At 49.9% G+C, this 19,688-nt stretch overlaps 1 gene segment (V, D, J or C); it reads right to left on the reverse strand.

Moving 5' to 3' along the window:
- Nucleotides 1-10,829: 10,829 nt before the first annotated feature.
- LOC113908991 overlaps nucleotides 10,830-19,688 on the reverse strand; it is a 394,892-nt gene continuing 386,033 nt past the window's right edge. Inside the window, 4 exon segments of the C gene segment in view lie at nucleotides 10,830-11,359; nucleotides 12,015-12,122; nucleotides 12,922-12,966; nucleotides 14,492-14,746. Of these exon segments, the coding sequence occupies nucleotides 12,016-12,122; nucleotides 12,922-12,966; nucleotides 14,492-14,746 (407 nt within the window).

The following is a 19,688-nucleotide window of genomic DNA, read 5'->3' on the forward strand; positions in this document are numbered from 1 at the left end:
ATGTTTTCATTAAGTGTATCTGAAGTTAATGACAAAAGGCAGGGAAATGACAGTCCTTTGTCTTTTCCCTGAGGCTGGTTAATCCTTCACTCCTTACAGGTGGTTCTGTGCTTATGACACAATGCATTCCTGGAACTGCATCATTAAGCACTTTGTTAGAAATTGAACTGAGCAGGTGCTTGCACATTTACATCTGTTTCAACTTGCTTTTGTGGTGAAAAGTGAAATATGTAATATGCAGTGTCCGCTGAGTGCAAAAAGTGACGGTTGTTGTATATGTTTGTTGATAGGAAACGGTCCTCTCCAAACCACTTGCACAAATATTCTCTCATTTTGTTCTTGCAACTGTCTCGGGGGTTCTAATCCTCATTAGATATGCAAAGAAATTGAAGGTCAGATTTGTCACTTGCTTAAGGTCAGAAATCCCGACACAGCTTGTGTAGAGCAATGGATCTGCTGGCTGAAGTCTAGGCATATTTATATGTATCATGCTAGCAACCCTGGTTCCATCTTGGGTGCTATATATAGGACCTAAGTTATGCTGAGAATTCCACTATTTAAATTTAGCTGACTGCTGAGATGATGAGTTGTGCTCTAGAGGTTCTCCAACTTGGCTGCACATTAAAATTGCTTGGGGAACTTAAAAGTGAGCTCTCAATGCCCAGGTCACATCCCAGACCCATTAAATAAAAATCTTTGAGGGTGATATCTGTACTTTGTACAGCTACCCAGCTGATTCTCATGTGCAGCCAGACTGGAGGAGCCCTGCTCTGGATTCTGGCTACTCAAAATGGAGTTCACCGATGAGCAGGATCGTTTAGGGACTTTGTTGAGAAGGAGGCTCTCAAGCCTCACCCCAGACCCTATGGAAGCAGAATCTTTAACATGGTCCCATGTGATTCATGTGCATATTAAAGTTTGAGAAGCACTGAGCTAGAGCAATGGTTCTCAAATTTTGGTGTATCTCATAATTCTTAGGAATTCTAGTTCACGAAAATTATGATGAGCAATGTAATTTGCTTTAAATTACATATAGATAATAGCTTTATCAGGAGGCTTCTAGATTATTTTTAGTCTAGATTGATAAACCGGTATTTTGAATAAAAAAGTGAACTTTGAGGCAAATGGATTGTAAACTGGTAACAATTTTATCAAGGAAGGGGTGCCTGGGTGGCTCTCAGTTGAGCATCTGACTCTGGGTTTCCCCTGAGGCCATGATCTCAGGGTTGTGGGATCAATCCCTGCATTCGGGCTCCGTGCTCAGTGGGGGTGGGGGGGTCTGCGTGGCATTCTCCCTATCCCTCTCTCTGTGCCCCTCCCCCGCTCTCTCACTCAAATAAATCTTTAAAAAAGAATCTTATCAAGGAAGACATTACAATTTTCAGATCCTTTAGTGTACAGGTTTTGTTAATGTCTTTCAATGATCTTGAGTTATGTGGGGTAGATAGCGAGTTCCCATTTATCGGATTATCTATTGTCTCAGATAATTTACTCAAGCCAATGACCATCAACGGGAAACATTCATCTTTGATGTGTGTTTTCACTATTTGTGTAGGGCAGAAGACCTATAGAATGTTTTTGGAGTTTTGAGTTTAAATTTAGTTAAAAGCTTATTACAAGTGACTCAGTTTTTAGGCTGCTGTTGACTTGCTCATTGGTTCTCAACTCTGTATATCCAGAAGAAATGGCTGTGGAACTATTCCTTCAAGCTTAAAAGAATGTTATTACCCCCTACTCCACTCCCCTAATTGAGTTTCTGATTCTTTAGTGTTTTTTTTTTTTTTTTTTTTTTTAGCTGAAGTAGCTAAAGACATGGTAGATGAGAGGCACTGAACCAGAATAGGTAATCTGTTCATTAGATGCCTCTTCCTATTTCTGGACCTTTCTTAATACCCACCAGCTGTGTTGTGATGATGCCTCTCCATGGATCTTCCACATGGGTGCTCAGTACAGCATGTCCAACGAGTGGATTTTGAGTACTACGGTATACAGAGTAGCAGCATTTCCCGCTGCCTCTAGCTCAACACCTTTTATGAGGTAAGGTTTATTTTTATTTTCTGTGCTATTTTGTGGGGCTGGAAGCCATTTGCCACAACCACTGTACATAGTCTGTTCCCCGCCATTCTCTGCAGTGGTGGGAAGCCCAGCCCAGAGCACCTCCTGCCCACACATTTCCTGTCCCCTATCACGTGGAAACCATCTCTTGTGTTTTCTCTTTGCAGCCTATACCTTTGGCCTCTTTGATCATACCCTTTCATCTGGGGCTTCAAAATACTTTTGTTATGATGGTTGGAAAATACTCGACGAGGTCACAGAGGCCTGTTCCCTGGTTGTGGAGGCTCAGAGAGCTAGCACTGGCCAGTTACCAGAGGCTCAGAGAGCTAGCACTGGCCAGTTACCATATAGCCAGTTGAGTGCTATATGACTTTGTAACTACACTTAATTTTTAAAAAAATTACCAAATATAAAAAATGGATCTCAAAAAAAAAAAAAAAAAAGGATCTCTCCTGTGAGGTTAGGCAGCACTTCCCAGAACAAGGCTTCTTAGGTGAGGAAATGAGAAAAAGAGTAGGAGGAAGCTTCTGAAGAGCAAAGTAAAACATTTTATTTGCTTACATTGAATTAATAAGGTCCAAGTTTATTGCAAAACTTCTGTCAATGGGATGAAAAAGAGGTATATTTCCCAGCCCCCAGTCCACCCGCCCCCCCAGCCCCAGGCAGCCTGGTGTTGCAGAAAGCATTTTACAAAGCATTTTGCCCTATAGGAAAGTGTTGATTTAAGAATCCGTTCTGCCATTTATTGTCCGTATTGACCTTTTGTGCTGCCTCTAAAATTTAGCAAATGGGGCACCTGGGTGGCTCAGTAGGATAAGCATCTGCCTCTGAGCCTGGGGTCCTGGGATCGAGCCCTGCCTGGGGCTCCCTGCTCAGCTGGGGAGTCTGCTTTATCCTCTCCCTTCGCCCCTCCCCACCGCTAATGCTCTCTCTAATAAATAAATCTTTAAAAAAATAAAATTTAGCAAATAATTAGGCACCTAGGTACTGCACGGGATTATAAAAGATAAGACACAGCGATGTCCAGGAGTGAGTGAGGTAGCATTCAGTTTCTACCATGTGTCTGGAATGGCATAAACAGCCCTCCTGCTATTTATGTTTCCCTATAAATCCCATGAGATGGGGAGGTGGTGTTCCTTTCCAGAGGAGGAAATGGAAATTCAGTTTGCAAGTGTTAGGGTCTGAATCTTATTGCTGTCTTATTCCAAAGCATTTGGATTAGGCTTTGACTGCGATAAATAATAAAATAAGCATGGGGATAATAATACTTCATACGTTGTCCCAACAAAATGTAAGTGAGAGTACCTTGTTAATGTAATTGCTCCACAAATGTGTCAGTACTCTCATGGCAGTAATCAGAAACGCTGAGAATCATTTCGCCCATACAGATTTTCTCCCTCAGCGGCACGTTCAGTTTTACCCGCTTTGGGCAACAGGACTATGGCGGCCATGGAGGGCCTACCTCTTTCCCCAGAGGAGAGAGACTTAGCTAGGAGTCCTCATTTAGGTCAGCTGTTCAGGCTTGCTCTGCTTTTTGAAATAACAAGGATGAACCACTTTGCTTTTAACTTTTTATTAGCGAAATGTTCTCTCTCTCACACGCACACGCGTGTGCACACACCAGACTAGTAAAATAAACTCCCAGATGCTCAACACTCGGCTTCAACAATTAGCAACATTTCCCCCCAACCTAGTTTCAGGCTATTATTTAGTAAGACACATCTGGAGGGAGAGCACCTTCTTTCTATGACTCATTATTCATTTAAAAAATACCTGAATGCCTACTCAGTGCCAGGTACAAGAGATACAGAGGTGATCAAAACAGACCAGTTGCCTCCCCCTCTGCACCCTAAATCCTAGCTGGGAAGAGAGCCAGAGTAGCACATAAATAGAATCGTGTTGTTCTATGGGGAGTGGAGGAAATAAACAGTCTGAGGTGGTTGTAAACGGAGCTGGAGAGGGAGCTCCTCAGAAGCGGTGGTCAGGAAAGCCCTCTCTGAGACGGTGACCTTTAGGCTGAGATCTGACCGCTGAGAGAGCTGAGGGCCGGGCCAGCCTCATTATCACTTTGCTAACTTGTGTTGCCATATGAGTGAGTAGTGGGGCTTGTGTGTGCAGAAAAGTGTTACCTCGGGACTAACAACTACAAGTGCAGGCCTCTGCTTTGCCTTCTAGTCTGATCCTGAAGTGGGGATCAAGTAGGTGCAAACAGTCACAGAAGAGGGAAAGAACATCCAGGCAGAATATAAGACAGTGGTCTTGGGCGAGCCTAGAGACCCCAGGCCTTTCTGGCTCTTTCCTCTCTGATGGCAGCATCTGGAACCAGGTGGTACTGGGTGTCCACGGGGCTTTGTGCAAAACCAGGGGTTTTGAGTTTAGTGCTGAGGCGGGCCTAGTGCTCTGTGATCCCAAGCAAGCCACTTCACCTGCTTCCTCATTTTTGAAAGGGGAGATCCGGACTCTGCCTCCTGCTTAGGTTTACCATGAAGATCAGAGGAGATAATGTTTGCTTTGGTGTCGAACAGGCCATAGTGTGGAAAAGATTCTAGATAAGGATGCTGCCCCATGTTGCTTGGTAAATCACTGGAATAACGGGTGAGCACGGAGGAGTGAGGACACCCTAGAGCTGGCTAAAAATAGTGTCTTGAGGTCTCCGCTGGAGAGACGTCCTTTTTAAGGTTAACCCAGTTCTCCCTGATCAAGCCTGGAAGCATGAAATGGAGACCAGTTGCTCACCACTCTCTAAACCACATTCCTTCATCTGCTTAAACTCTCTTAAGTCCTGCCAGGCTTGTCTTACATTTGTAGGCTCCTCCCTTAATATTTTCTTTTCTCCTTCTTGGCTGAATTGTGTTTGGGTGGTTCAGGGAAAGATGGACAGACACTCTCCTCTCCCTCAGTGGGATTTTTGTAAGGGGGGGATCTCTCCCGTGGACTCTATCGCCTCTGGAATGGAAACATGCTCCTATTTCCAGAGCAAACAGGAAGACTGGGCTCTTCCCAAAGGTGGTGAAAGCCCCCTGGAGCCACTTAGGGTGTTCTGGGCTTCGAGAAGATGGGCGCCCAGAGAAGCTGGCCCACGGGAGGGTGCTGCAGAGGTCTGCCTTATGCTTTCAGACCTTGTGTCCTGCGGGGCCTCCTGGGGACCTTTCTGAGGGCAGAGAGGCCCCAGTGGGTGAGAGGGGAGATAGGAACCAAAAGTGTCTGGGGTGGGGGATCAGGGAGCCCTAGAGTGCTCTGGGGCCAGGAGTGGTGGCTGTTGTCAGAAACTGGGCCTAAGCCTTGCCATTGTCTCTGGCAGGCTTTTCATCAAGCTCTCCTGGAAGGGAGCAAGAAAACGTGGCTGCTGGTGTGGCGAGAAGCTCCCGGGGCCATGGTGAAGGGAGAGGGGTCACCAGCACACACTAGTGGGGCCTGGGAGCCTGGAGGCGGCCAGGGCCTGGCCTCGGTCAGCGTGGTGGGCCAGCCTGACAGCCTGTGGGCTCACTGTCCCTCTTCCCAGGTATTTTCCTGAACATGTGCGTTTCCTAAGCTTGGACACTTTTATCCCTTCGACGGCATCAAGAAGCAGGCAGGCTACATTATATTTTATCCACAGGATTGATGAAATATTGGGACTCAAATGTTGAAGACTAGTGAGGGGCAGTTCTCCTGACTCCTGCTGAGGACTCGTCCCCAAAATCTGATCACGGAAAACCTCCATCATGCTAGAACAGTAATTGACGCATCTCTTTCATGCCCACATACTCACTGGACTGAGGACCGAAACTGTGTATTTAATAGCAACAGTACTTTATTGAGACCAAATTGACATACACCAAAATGCACAAGTCTTAGGTGTCCATTTTGACACATTTTGAGAGGAGTCTACACCCACGTAGCCATCACCCACATCAAGATACAGATAATTTCCACCGCCCTGAAACTCTCCTCGTGCCCTTTTCCAGTCAATCCTTTTACCCCAGAGGCATCCACTGTTCTCATTTCTATCACTGGTGATTAGTTTTGCCTGTTCTTGAACTTCATCTGTGTGGAGTCCTACAGTTGTACAGAGACCATCCCCAGAGCCTGACACAGGGTCTGGCAGGTGGCAGGAATGCAACGTGGAAGAGAGTCCTGGTTCTTAAACTACCCTACCAGAGAGCATTGCTCTCATTGGGAAACTGAGGCTGTGGGCTCTGCCCAGGGCACAAGGCCAGGGCAGCGGTGGACCCTAGATGCCAGTCTAGGCTCCCCATTCTGAATGCCCACCTCTCTCCTAAGGCTCCCATTAGCCACACACCCCCTCCCCCCCTTTAGCGCTCCGTGTGAGCGAGCCTGATGATACTGGGCAGATGGTGTCCCTTGCCGCTTGCGGGGCCTGACCCAGGACCCACTTCCCTCTGTGGGAGGTGCTAGGATCACCCAAGCTCTGGAGCCCCATGCAGCGCCTGGCAAAGGGCAGGGGCTCCGTTCGCGGAAGGAAAGTCACTTGCCCTTTTATTTTCATCTGAAGATTTCTCCAAGTTTTGGGGGCTTTCCTTCCCCAGAATAAACCGACTAAGGGAAAGAGGCCTTTTTGGTGGAGCGCTGCTGCCCCCCGCTGGGCGGCGGGAGACACTACCACCGAGCGGGACGTGCAAACCCGGCGCGTTTTTCGCGTCTCGGGTTCTGGTCTCAGTTCTGCGGCTCCTTCTTTGCCTCTTGGTCTTCCGCGCCCTGGGCTACTGGTCTCCGAGAGGCAGATGTCTGTCAGGGCCATCACCCGGCACTTCAGCCTCGGTCTGGAGTAAGGGTCTTCCTCGGAGAACCAGCCAGCCCCAGCTGTGTGTGTGTGTGTGTGTGGCGGGGGGTGGGGGTGGACGGAAGCTTTGAGGGCCTGCCCGGTATTAAGTGTTTAATCAGGTGTGGTCAAGGTTTGCTCTTAGGGCTCCGTTCAGAGGAGGGGCAGAGGCGGGGCGGGGCGGCTTCTCTGCAGCGGGGCGTGCAGCCCCTCCCAGCTCCCCGTCTCTGCGTCGCACCTGCGGTCGGTGGCGGTGTAACGGCCCAGCCAGCCTGGCCCAGGCACGTGGCCTGGGGCGATGCTATCTCTAACTCGGTATTTTTAACTCCTCTTTGCAGAGGATGTGGCTTCTGCGGGAGAGCTTCAAAGGGTGCCCCCTTTGCCCCTCGGGGCCACCATGACGTCATGGAAATGGGGAGGGGAGGCCCTAAGCCCCCAAACACCTGGCGGGAAGTGGGAGACTTTTTCCACTTCCTGTCCTACTTCTGGCTACTGACTCAGTGTCTGACCTGTTTATTAATTTCAAAATACAGCTCTCCGGGTGATACTCAGAGGAAACCTTATGCATGTGTGTGTGTGTCTGGGTGAAATGAAGTCTGGAAACCAGGTGGCCTTCCACAAAGTCCTCCCGGGTCAGTGCGGGTCAGTGAGCTTAACAGAGTGACCACCCCCGGCCCCACCTGGCTGCTCCCCAGGTCCGTCCTCAGTCAGGAGCTCTCTGTCCCACACACCACTCCAGGAAGTAGGCTGCAGAAGTGCTTTTAAGATAGGACACGTGGGGAATGTGATGTGACCTTTGGCCCCTGACCTTGGAATGGTTGTGCAATGACCCGACATCTGACTCCCTGGCGACCCAGGTACCATCCTCCAGACTCTATTGGATGATTGCCCGCCCTGGGGGCTTCACTGGCCAATGGGCCATCACTCAGGTTTTGCTTTCCCTCATAGTTCTTGACAGGTTACTCTTAGCTCTTGGCAAAACGGTGAAATGGTGGTTCAGCCAGCTGACTCCTCTATTCATCTCCATTTTCCTTTCTCTTATGCTCCCCCCACGGCCCCCACCAACTTGGCTTCCTTCCCAGTGCCTAATGGCGCTAAGTATTTATTTGTTCATTTGCTAGTTAAGTGTCTCTTAAGCATCAGTGGTGTGCCAGCCATGGGGCTAGGTGTTACAGACCCACGGATGAACAAGATACATTGCCCATCCTGGGGAGTGCAGAGTTGAGTGGACTTTCTTGCCAAGATATTACCTGATAACTAAGGTGGTATCTTGTTAAGGCTTTCCATGTGACCCACGGGAGTGGGATTTTAATGGGCAAACCAAGAAGACAGAGATAATCCTTCACGACTCAGATGGCTGCCTCTCCAATGGTGGGTCATAGCGGGGGGGGGGGGTCACTCGGTTGGAGCATTTCACCCCAGCCCACTTCGGGGTGTTCCTGAAGCACATACTTGCTTAGCCCCCTTCTCTTGAGGGGACAGTGATTCCAATTACACTGAGGGGGCAGGTCTCTGGGTGAAGTGTCAGAGAATTCTCTAGAATCTTAGAACTGGGGTCGTGAGAAGTCATTTGGTTCATTCTTTTGCCCCCAGGGCTGGCCTGTGCTTAATTAAGGGCAGGAGGGGCAGGAGGGTGTCGATCCAGACAAATCCATTCTACAGCTGGCCTTGGTGACACATTCCCTAGTGGGACAGAGGACTTGTCTCCTTGAGGCTGGTCTCTGTTCATGAGGCCTGGGCCTCTCCAGGGCCGGACCTTTGAATGGATGTGATGACTGTGTCTCCGGGTTTCCTCAACAGCCTCTTCCTTCCGGGCTGAACAGTGCTTGGTGCCTTACTGCCCTGAGGGGCTCTGCTGCTGTGACCCCAGGCCCAGGGCGGACCTCCAAGGGGGCACAGGAACTCTTTGTCTGGGCCTCCTCGTAAGGGTATTTTAATTCCCTCTGACACCCTAGGTGGGGGGGAGGGCAGAGGTGAGAACAGAGTGGATGAAGAGGAGTAGAGTCTCTGTATCACCCCCTCAGCACACCCACTTGCTCCCGGTCTGCCCTCTGACTCAGCTCTAACTGGCTTTAGGCTTAACCGCCTTAGCCTCGAGGGAAGGGTCTTGCTGGGATTGAGGAGCCCTGGTTTGAGATGGAAATGTCTCAGGGGGTGTGCTGACCCTGCTTTCCAGATGGCCTCCTACGTGCCTGAGGCCTTGTCACCTTTGGCTTGGGCTGGGCCCGGAAGGGGGAACCCTTGCCCCCTTCGTGGGTCTGGGTAGATCCCCCGCCACTGCCCATCACCTCATAGGTCCTTGGATGGCCTTTGGGGTCCATGACTTCAGGGCCCTGACCACTGAGGGCCGTGGGATGGCATGACTCCATAAGCTCCCCTGGCCTCCTCCCAGGTTCTTGGAGGGCTCTGTCTTTAGCCCCTTCACTGCCTCCCAGGGTCCTTGCTCCTGTCCCCTGCCCTCAGCCCCCATGTCCCCTTCAGCCTCAGCATCTTTGCCACGAACTCTCAGGAGTAGAGCTGCCTCCCCGCCACCCACACATCCCTTGCCTGGATCTTTTGTATACAGACCAAAGTGAATTACTACTTCAGGAGGAAAAAAAGATAAACTAATTTGCCTTAGGTTTTTGACGGTTGATAAAGGCTTGCTCTATTAACCCTCCCAGGGGCATTTTCATTTAATAGGGGGAGGAGAATGCTTTAATTAAAAGAAATTCCCAATGGCAGGATCTCTGGCACCGTGTCGGATTGATGAGGAGGCAGTTTTCGGTTTTCCGCAGGGGGCAGAACCTCAGCTTTGGGAAGGTGGTACCTGTCTTCCTGTGTGTGAGAGGGACCTGCAATGATGGGGTGTCCTCTGTGGCAGTCCCCTTTAGTGATCTTTAAAGGGATGTGCATATAGGCTACAGATGAGGGGGCTCAGTGAGAACTGAGGATTCCGTGACCGCCCCCCCCCCCCCCCCACAGAGGCCGCAGAACCAGAGGTGCATGCAGCCTCCCAGTCTTAGATGACATTTTATAGGTGGTGAGGCTGGAGCTCATGGAAGGGAGGGACATGCCTAAGACCCCTATTGAGCTGGTGGCTCTATCCCTGTGAAAAGATGCAGGCCTGAATTGTAGCTGGGAGGATTTGCAGATTTCTGGCTGATGCGGTCCGAGACAGACACACGCATGAACCATAGAGGTGTTTGGGGACAGGACCCTCCCTTCCCTCTGCAAATCGGTAAGCCCTGGGCTTGATGGCAGTAATTGTGAGGAGGGTGGCTGCCTCTCTGAGGGGTGTTCCCATCAGTGGCCATGACCCCAGGAAAGGCACTCAGGCTCAGAAGAACACCAGGGGCCCCAGGAGGCCCTACGTCCTTGTCTTCTAGGTGAGAGCTTAAGACATCCGCTCTCCTTAGCAGAGTCCCTGAGCTTGAGGGGAGAGGATTCATTTCTTACATCCAGGCTGGGGGATGGGGAGTAGAAAGTCTGGCTAATCTTCACCCCCTTCCCCTGCTTAGACTGGGCACCCCAAAGTTGGGGCACTGGGTTGGGACCCAGGCAGAGGAGTGGTGGGTGGTCCTCAGCCATGAATCTGTGGGGGCAGTGCACGGTTTCAGTGGGAATCCAGTCTGAGAGGAAAGGCAAAGGAAATCGTTCTGGAGGGCAGGAGACAGTGGGTGGCATTTTGGGGATACTTGCTGTGTGGTCCCTGTCTGCCAAATTTTCACTGCCAGTCCTGATCAGTCATGGGCATGGGCCTCCTGCTACGGGTGGCCCAGTGGTGTGGCAGGAAAACGGAAGAGCAGGGACCTTACCTCTTAAGTGGGTTTGCCTGGCCCCCAGCACAGCCTTCTAAGTGGAATTTGTTTAAGAGGTCGTTCCAGGAAGAGGTTGACTTCAGCAGCTTATTGAGTTAGGCTCCCCGAGCGACATCAGGACAAAAGCCTTGGTTTCTTTCTGCCCAGCCAGGGATCAATAGCAAGCTGAATGTGACCCTGACCAAACCCAGTCAAACAGGAGCACCGTCCCGGCTCTTTCAAATTGCCTTTAATGAAGCCACGGGCAGCAGAATATACAACGTGGCTCAGACACACAGCACAGCAGGGCCTCCATAATACTTTCCCCCACATCTTGGGGAAAAAGGGTGATACATATTTCCTGATGAACACTATTTAAAAAATACAAACTCCTCACAATGTTCTCCAGGAGGCAGAGGCCAAGAGGACCCGCCGGGGATCCCTCACCCCGGGGACGGAAGAGTTGGTCTCAGGGTAGGGGCAGGGTGTCTCTCCGTAGCAGCCCCCTGCCTTCGCCGGAGTGTCCGGCCCGTGACAGGCAGCAGGGAGGGAACCGAGGGGGCGGAGGCAGTGTTCGGCAGCTCTTCAGCATCTTGATCATGACTATCTGGTGGGATCCAGTTGATGGCTGTTGCCAGTGGGGCCAGAGAAGCGGAGGGAGCCTTCTTGTCCACGGGGGCAGAGGGTCTGCCTCTCTGGGGAGGCAGGTAGGGTGGGGAGTCGGGAGCGAGGGGGTGCCGGGCTCTCTCACGGTCTTGGTGACCTGGGATGAGGGAGAACAGTGGTTAGGCTGGATACCGAGGAGGCAGTCAGGACAGTTAGGGACGTGGATGGAGATGCCTCTATTTGTAGAGATCTAGGAGCAAAGGGACACTGGAGTTCTTGTGGATGGCGGTGGGGCAGGACGCACCCGTCAGTAGGATGACCAGGGACACGGGCAGAGAAGGGTATGGAGACGCCAGCTGGGATTAGGGCACAATAGGAGCATGATATCTTCATGTCATACTGGGGGCAGAGGACGTGAGGAAAGGAAGTAGGGGTCCCTCTAGGTTTTGCAGTGAACAGGGTACAACGGAAGGCATGGGCCTAAGTGAGTCTGGGTCCTGAGTTTCTCTTATGTTTCCATTCCTGTGTGGGTGGCCCTTGCTGTGACTTGGCCTCAGCGTCTTTCTTTCCAAAACGAGGAGGGTAACAGCTGTTCCTCCTAATTCGCAGGGGGAACATGGCTCAACTGAGGTGCCTCTTGTCCCCTGAGGAGTCCTACCAATGTTCTAGGCCACTGTTATTAACAATACAAACCCCTAGCCAGAAAAAGTGGAGGAGTTTGGTGGGCCCCGCTTTAGGACCTAAAAGCAAGAGCTTGGGGACCCACCTTGAGACCCTTGCAGCCCGCACTCCCACCTGAGCCGCCTGCTCACCTCAGCGGGACCACAGCCGCAGCGTCATGAACAGGTTAAACCCGGCCACTTTCAGGAGGAGGATGCGCAGCCCGATCACTATCAGGTTGTGGAAGTTTAGGTTCATATCTGCAAAACCAAGAGGTTATCGCATGTACCCCGGAGGTCTGCACAGCCCATGTGACCCACCCATGGTTTTCCCCAAAAGGTGGCTGGGGGGTGGGCTTTAGCTCTTGGCCCACCTCTCCCTTTGAGCTGGGGTGCATATCACTTCCTAAGCAGATTTGTATATTCCTCCAGGGTCAACAGTATTCCATTTCAAAGGAAAACACCAGCGGCACTCAGTCCTTATTTTAGGCTGCATCCCTCAGGAGTGGGGATGGGGCAGGGCTCAGAACTCATTGTAATCCCTTGGGTCTGGGTCTCTGAGTGAGAAGCTGGTGCCTGGACCCCAAGAGGGACAATTCAGTGAAAACAGCTCAGATGGAAATGGACGGGGCCCAGGGCTGGGGGCCGGGAGTGGTGGGGATCCTGAGAGACAAGACCCCCGCCTACATGGATTCTGCTGCTTTTCTTGAAAGAAGGCAGGACCCCAGCTACTGCTACAGAGGGAACATGCCCTTGGGAGGAGCTGGTGAGTTCAGGGCTCTGCATAAGCCAGTCGGAAATATCACAGCTGGGTTACAGAGAAACTCTGGTTCTCCAGAGCCCTAGGAGTGAGTCATGGGGTCTAGGGAAACTAGAGACTCATCCTGAAAGTCCTTAGAGGGAGAAAGAACATTAGAGATGTTGAGAGGAACCTGGTTGATTCAAGAATGTTCCCGTTCTTCCTAACTTCATTCCAGATCCACATATCCCTTCCCCCCTCTCCTATCTAGTCAGGGTGATTGTGGGTACATCTCGAAGCTGGGATAGATCCCTCTCTTACCGGTTTCAAAGTTTTTCGCTATCAAAGTGGCATCACAGGAAAAGTCTAAAAGGAGAAACAAAGACATTTTCATAGTGTTGAGTGTGTTGACTCTCCCACGTCAGACCTCCTAGGATTTGGGCAGATGAGCCTCTGTCTACAGGCTTTCCGTGCTCTCTCCTTGAGAGGTCTGGAGGGGACTTGTCACCTGTGGACCCCTGCTGGGAAAGCCACTGGCCCTGGCTTCCAGGGACCACTCCATTCACTTCATGAACACTGGCTGTGCAAAGTACCTGTCACCCAACACATGGCCATAAGGAACCATCAGACACACAGCTTGCCCTTTGGTAGGTTCCAGTCTGGAGTCTGAAAGAGGCAGTAAGCCACCACACAGTGACAAGTGCCATGAGGGGTGTGGATGCTTTCCTGTGTCCCACAGAGTCTCCATCCCTGCACTCCAAATTTGTTCCTTTGTTGTCATCAGCTCAGTCAATGGCGCTGTCATTGACTCAGCGGCGGGGGCAGAAAGTCCAGCCGCCTTCTTTGATCTCCTCTTTCCTTCGCACCCCCTGCACGGTTCTCCCTTTGAATCTGAAATCGTGCTGGCCACTCAACTGCCCTGCTCCCCGCTGTGCGGGCCGCCATCATCTGTCTGCCACAACGGTTGGCCTTTCTGCTTGGCCCCTACAATCCATTTTCCACTCAGCAGTCGGAGTGCTCTTTGAAAAAGGTAAAGTGGATGTCATTCTCCTACTTAAAAACCAATCAATAGCTTCTCATTGGACTTAGGAGAGTGGCTGCCCTGTCACGCCCTAGGAGGCCCCGTGATGTGGCCCTTCCCGCCTCGTCCATCTCCTGTCCCGCTACTCTTGCCCTTCTCGCCGTGCCGCTGTGTCAGGCCTCCGCAGGCTCCCCCCCACCCTTGGCCTGGCTGCTCCCTGCTCATCCTTTAACTCTCATCTCACCTAGCATTTCCCAGAGAGCCCTTCCTGGACTCTCTGTCCCTAAGTTGGCTGTTTCCTCCACCCCCAAGTGAAAGCCCATGTTACAGTCTGACATTCTCTAGATTTCTGCTTGCTGATGCACGGCCTCCCCCAGCTACAGTGGAGCTTGCTCAGGGCAGACCCCTCATCTGACTTATTTACTCCTCCACTCCAGCATCTGGCATGTGGTATATGCACAATCAGTGTTTGCTGAATGAATGAGCGACTACATAAGGTTGGATCTTTGGCAGAGAGGCAGAACCAAGGGGAGGTATCTCGGAGAAAGGCATTAGATGGGGGCCTGGTGGAGAAGTGAGGGGCAAACAGCTTGAGCAGAGGCAGGGAGGCGGAACTCAGGGCGGGTGAGAAGCCAGTGCCCTTCCCGCCACCTTCTCCCCCTCTGCTCTTTGCCTAAGACATTCTGCGACCCGCCAGGATGGAGAGCACTGGTGCTCAGTAATGAGAGCAGAGGGACTTTGCTGACAGTGGATGAGGCCGAGACCACCCATCAGAACAGCTTTTAGATGCCAACCACCTGAGCTCCAGGGGGAACCGGGTGTTTCCGAGTGGGGAGACTTGGCTTGCACAGGCACCGAGGCTGCACTCACCGGAGCTGGAGAAGAATTTCTCGTTGAAGGTACCATTGCATTTAAAATCGGTGCTGTTGCCCCAGGCCAGGGCCGCGTTGCTCTTGGAATTCATCACCTTCATGTCCAGCACCGTACTGTTCAAGCTGATCACCGCAGGCCCCTGCGGTTCTTGCACATTGGTTTCAGAATCAAAGTCGGTGAACAGGCAGACTGAGATCTGATTGGACTTAGAGCCTCCCAGCTGGTACACAGCGGGGTCAGGCTCCTTGACATCTGTGGGCCAAAAGAACCCAGGTTAGGAGATGCTCATTTCCCTCCTTGCCCCAACCCAGGCCTGAGTCCAGACGCCAGTGATGGGCAAGAGCAGGGCTCTGTGGGGCTGGCAAGTCACATTCGCAGGCTTTAGGTGGGAAAGAACATTCTGGAAACCAGTTGCTCTAAGTGGACTGGGAGTCAGGGCCAGGCATAAGCCACGAGTCCTGGCCAAGAGGCCAGGCTCTCAGGGAAGGCTCTCTGCCTAGCCCTGCCTGCCATTCAAGGAAACCAGAAATGCAGGGCTACATAATGATACTGTTCATTCTTTTACTTAATAGGAACTTCTTCAAAAGCACAGCGGGACTAGTAAGCAACAACATTGTTCTGGCAGGACAAAGCAAGCCTAGAATAGAGGCCCAGCAAAGCAAACCAGATGTCTTGGAATCAGGGGTGGCCTCCCCCAAATTAGGGTGGGTATGGACAGGAATTGGAGGTTTATTATTGGCCGGTATTAAGACGGAAGATTGGTCACATCACCAGGAGATTTCTCATTGATAAAAGTTTTAGACAATAAATCAGAACACCCGCATCCCAGTCCTGGCTTTACCATTCACTAGATACAAGGCCTTGAACAAGTCACATCAGCTCCCTAAGGGTCAGGAATTTCATCTGTAAAATGGAGATATTGCCTCCTCCACCTTCCTAACCAAGCTATTCTGAAAAATCAAAGGAGGAGTTTCTCTCTATAAAATTATGTTTAACAGTACTGAACAAATGAAAGCAATTGCAGCTCTTGATAATACCAGGATATTGCCATGATAATGTGCTACTGAGTTATACACAGTCCGTTTCTACTCTTCACCCCCAGGAAGCAGGGGCTGCTGGAGGCTTTTCCTTAGTGCTGAGAATCATTCTTCAGTATTTCTGTAGGATTTTGTGTTTTTAATGTAACTCTCATTGTTTATTCTTTCAGACCTCCTGCCTTTAGAAGAGGAAACAGAGGTTTGCTGGGAGGGTTAACACATTGGGGCCACCCAGAGAGTTTACAGCAGGGTTGGGACTAGAGTTTCCTGCCCCTGTGGTTCTCTGCTCCCACAGCTCCCCACCCTGCACGCAAGGTTTCTCAGACCAGGGGTGTACCCCACTTGTGAGGCCAGCCAGGGTGGCCTTGGCAATGCAGACTTCCAGCTGGACCTGAAACCAGGGACATCAGCCTTTGGCATGGCCTTGGGTTGCTGAGTCAAGGCATCCCAAGGGTATCAAGTCAAGGGTGTGGGGCTGTCCCTGGAGCACAACCTGGGTGGGTCCATGGTCCCATGTGAGGGACATCCAAAGCTCTGGCCACGAGGGATTCTGCCTGTTCCTTTCCAATGTCCCCATATCTGGGGCTGGGGGTGGGGGTCTGATATCACTGTGGGTTAAGGCCCTAGGGCATAAGTCTTTTACAGGGAAAGGAGAGACGGGAAGCCATTATGTGCCACCAGCATACCCCAATGGATTTGTTAGTCCTCAGTGGGAGTCACGGGTGGACTGGGAAGGGGGTTGTGGAAGGGTATGAAAGTGGTGAGGGAATGTGGCCTTGAGGAGAAGGCAGAGGATAAGGTGCCACCAGTGCAGTTTGGGCTTAGAGGGGAAAAGGGGTTGTGGTGGGGGCCTGATGTCCAACTCTGAGTCCTGGTTAAACACTCACTCAAGTCCTAGAGCCAATAAGTGTCAGGCTGAAGAAGGTCTAGACCATGCTGTCCAATATGATAGTCTTTAGCTACCTGTGGCTATTTAAATGAAAACTAACCAAAATGAAATCAAATTAAAATTCAATTAAAAATTAAAACTTCATTTTAAGAGCATCATAGCCGCCATATTGGGCAGTGCAGGTTGAGAGAACACTTTCATTGTCCCAGAAAGTTCTATTGGATAGCATTGGTCTGGAGAGAGCTATGCCACAGAACATGAGATTTTTGAGGAAAGGGCTGATTGTGGGCCTTAAAAACCATCTTTAAGTCTGTGAGGTGGGGGGGTGACTCCATCAGGGAAGGGCCAATTTTTGCTCAACTTCACTAGTGAGAGATCTACATTAAATAACAACCACCGAAGTCAGAAGACTCGAGGTGATTTTTGCTGCTCTCAAGTCTTGTTTTTACCAAGACTTCATGCATTTTGAGCTTCCCTATCTGCATTTTTGCTGTTGTTTCTCCTGTCCAGCTTCCTTACCTCTGATTTCCTCTCTTGCTCCCCTCCCCGCCCCTGCTGTCCCCCCATTCTCTTTTTCGAGCTCATCCTCCAAAGTACTTGTCTAAAACCTAGAGCTGATTGTACCACTTTTTGTTCAGAATAATTCAGGGACTCCCTAGTGCCCATAGAATAATGCCCAAATTTCCTGGCATGAAATTCAGGGACTGCCATGATCTGGAGAGCTTGAATTTTTTCTCTCAAGTCCGTTATGTGCCCTAGATGAATAGAGCTTCACCTGCTTGCCAACATGAAGAGTTTTCAGGTGAAGGTCTCCTCATCTAGGGCACATAAAGGACTTGAGAGAAAAAATTAAGCTCACCTAGTGTCTGCTGTATAGCAGGTGCTCAAGAAACAATTGTTGGATCAATAAATGGCCTAGTCACCATCAGATTTGCAAAATTCTTGCTTATCAGAACTTTTTGGTAAAAAAGGCTGGGTACTGATCCTTAAACTTGATTTTTTTTAACCCTTTTTACTTCTGCTCCCATGTACCTCTAGCACAACCATCTCTTTGTCTGAAGACAAGAAATGAGTCACTTTTAATTTGGAGGTCTTTAGGGATCCATCAGTCAGAGCCCTGGGAGGAGAGGCATCCTGTCCCATCTTAGCAACACACATCCTACCACTGATGACATCTCAGAAGTTGGCCTTAGCAAGACTGGGTCAAGTTTTCAATGCAGAAGTTCAGCTATGCTAGATCCTAACCTTTCATTGTAATTCAAAACTGACCACAGAAGCACATGTCCGAATGTTCTAGTGCTTTGGATGCATAGGGGCACAACAGTGATTGAAAGCTTCCTTCCCACAAAATCTGTGCTTTGTAGTTAGGTACTAGGAACCCAGAATTGTTCCTAGTTAGCAACACTGACTCTGGGTCACTGACAGAGCCTGTGGTGAGCATCAGAAAGCAGTGAGCCTGGGCGGACTTACCAGGAGTTATGGAAACTCTGGTTCCTTTGCCAAATTGCACCTGAGAGGCAACACCTTCATACCACCCCTAAAGTCTTCATTACAGAAACCCTTAGGTTTCTCCTCCTCTGAGGGATGGGGTAACCTACCTTGTAGAGCCCACTGAAGAAGGAGAAGGGAGGTCCCTAGGACATGAGGTGTCCACAGAAGGAGCTGGTCCCCTCTCACATTCACATCTGGTCTACATTTCTAAATTGGATCCCCAGTTTCCTAGTGGCTGGCTCTGGCCCTAATTGTCTGTATTCTATTAAAGGCTTTAGGATTCCTTTTCTCTATTGTTTAAAAAGACATTTTATTTGCTTTTCCCTGCATCCAATTTATTATCAGATGTGTTTACTTAGGCCAAAATGCACATGCCTTGTTCACGTCCAAGATCATGCCCTCTTTCTTGTTGTTCCTTATGCCTGAAAGTCCCCTTCTCTCCAGTCTTTGCCTGTACAGCTCTTACTCATCCTTCAGGCCCAACGAATCCTTCTATTGCATAAAACCTTATCTGTCTAGGCCAACCTCCAGCTGTAAACCTATTCCTCTGAATCTCTATTGTGCCTATTGATGTCATCAATTTGTTAATACTAAAATAGTTTTCAGCTTGCTAAATTTATAATAGTTATGTCCCTTTAGCTAGTTTTTATCCAATTTAGGAATAGGTCAGTCATCTATCTTAGACTTCTTTGCAGTCAGTCTCTTTTAGAGTGATGGCCACATAGAAGGCATTAGAAAATATCCATTGAGCGATTAAAGTCAAATTTTAATGTGTTTGACCTAGAGAAACACAGATTTTCAAAATTGATAGCGATGCGTTTTCTTTTCACAGAGGCCTCTGTAAGACAATTCATTTTAACACCCACAGTTAGCCTCACCATAGTAAGACTGATATCCCCAAGGAAAGGAATAGAGACACTCACTGGCCCATGGGATTGCAAATGGTGCCACCTGGGATGACTCACCAGCTATTATAGACACTTGGGTTCCTTTTCCAAATATGAGTCTGCCCACAATTCCTCTGGTATTCACACTGCAGGTGACACCATTACAAGAAACTCACTAAATCTACCTCCTGCTTCAATAGAAGTATTGATCTCCTCCAGGGGACAAGAAAATCACACTTTCTAGAGTTAGACCTTCTGCTCTTTTGTGTTGAGAATTTGGTTGTTCATCCCTTTTCCTTTTGCCCTATCCTGCTGTAGTATCCTGAGTTAAAGGTTGTGATTTCAATAAACCAAAAATTCAGTAGCACACAACTCTGTTCAGGGCAGCAGTATCTTGGATCTTCTCATGGAGGGTCCGGGACTACAGGCTTATCACTTGCCTCATGATTCCTAAAGTCTCAGTCTAAAGATGTTTCCCAAGCATTGAGTGCTGGATGGGAGAATTTTCTGGGGATGGGTGGAAAGAACCATTTGGGATCTTACAGAAGAAAATACCTGGGCTCGGGCGCCTGGGTGGCTCAGTTGGTTAAGCGACTGCCTTCGGCTCAGGTCATGATCCTGGAGTCCCGGGATCGAGTCCCACATCGGGCTCCCTGCTCGGCGGGGGGTCTGCTTCTCCCTCTGACCCTCTTCCCTCTCGTGCTTTCTATCTCTCATTCTCTCTCTCTCTCAAATAAATAAATAAAATCTTAAAAAAAAAAAAAAAAGAAAATACCTGGGCTCAACTTAGCATCCTGGACGAAGAAGAATCAATTGTCAATGTTGACCCTTGCCTCACTTTACTTACTTGGCTGGACACTCAGTATGGTCCCTGCTCCGAAGATTAGCAC

The sequence above is a fragment of the Zalophus californianus genome, chromosome 6 (genome assembly GCF_009762305.2).
Source record: "Zalophus californianus isolate mZalCal1 chromosome 6, mZalCal1.pri.v2, whole genome shotgun sequence".
Lineage (NCBI taxonomy): Eukaryota > Metazoa > Chordata > Mammalia > Carnivora > Otariidae > Zalophus > Zalophus californianus.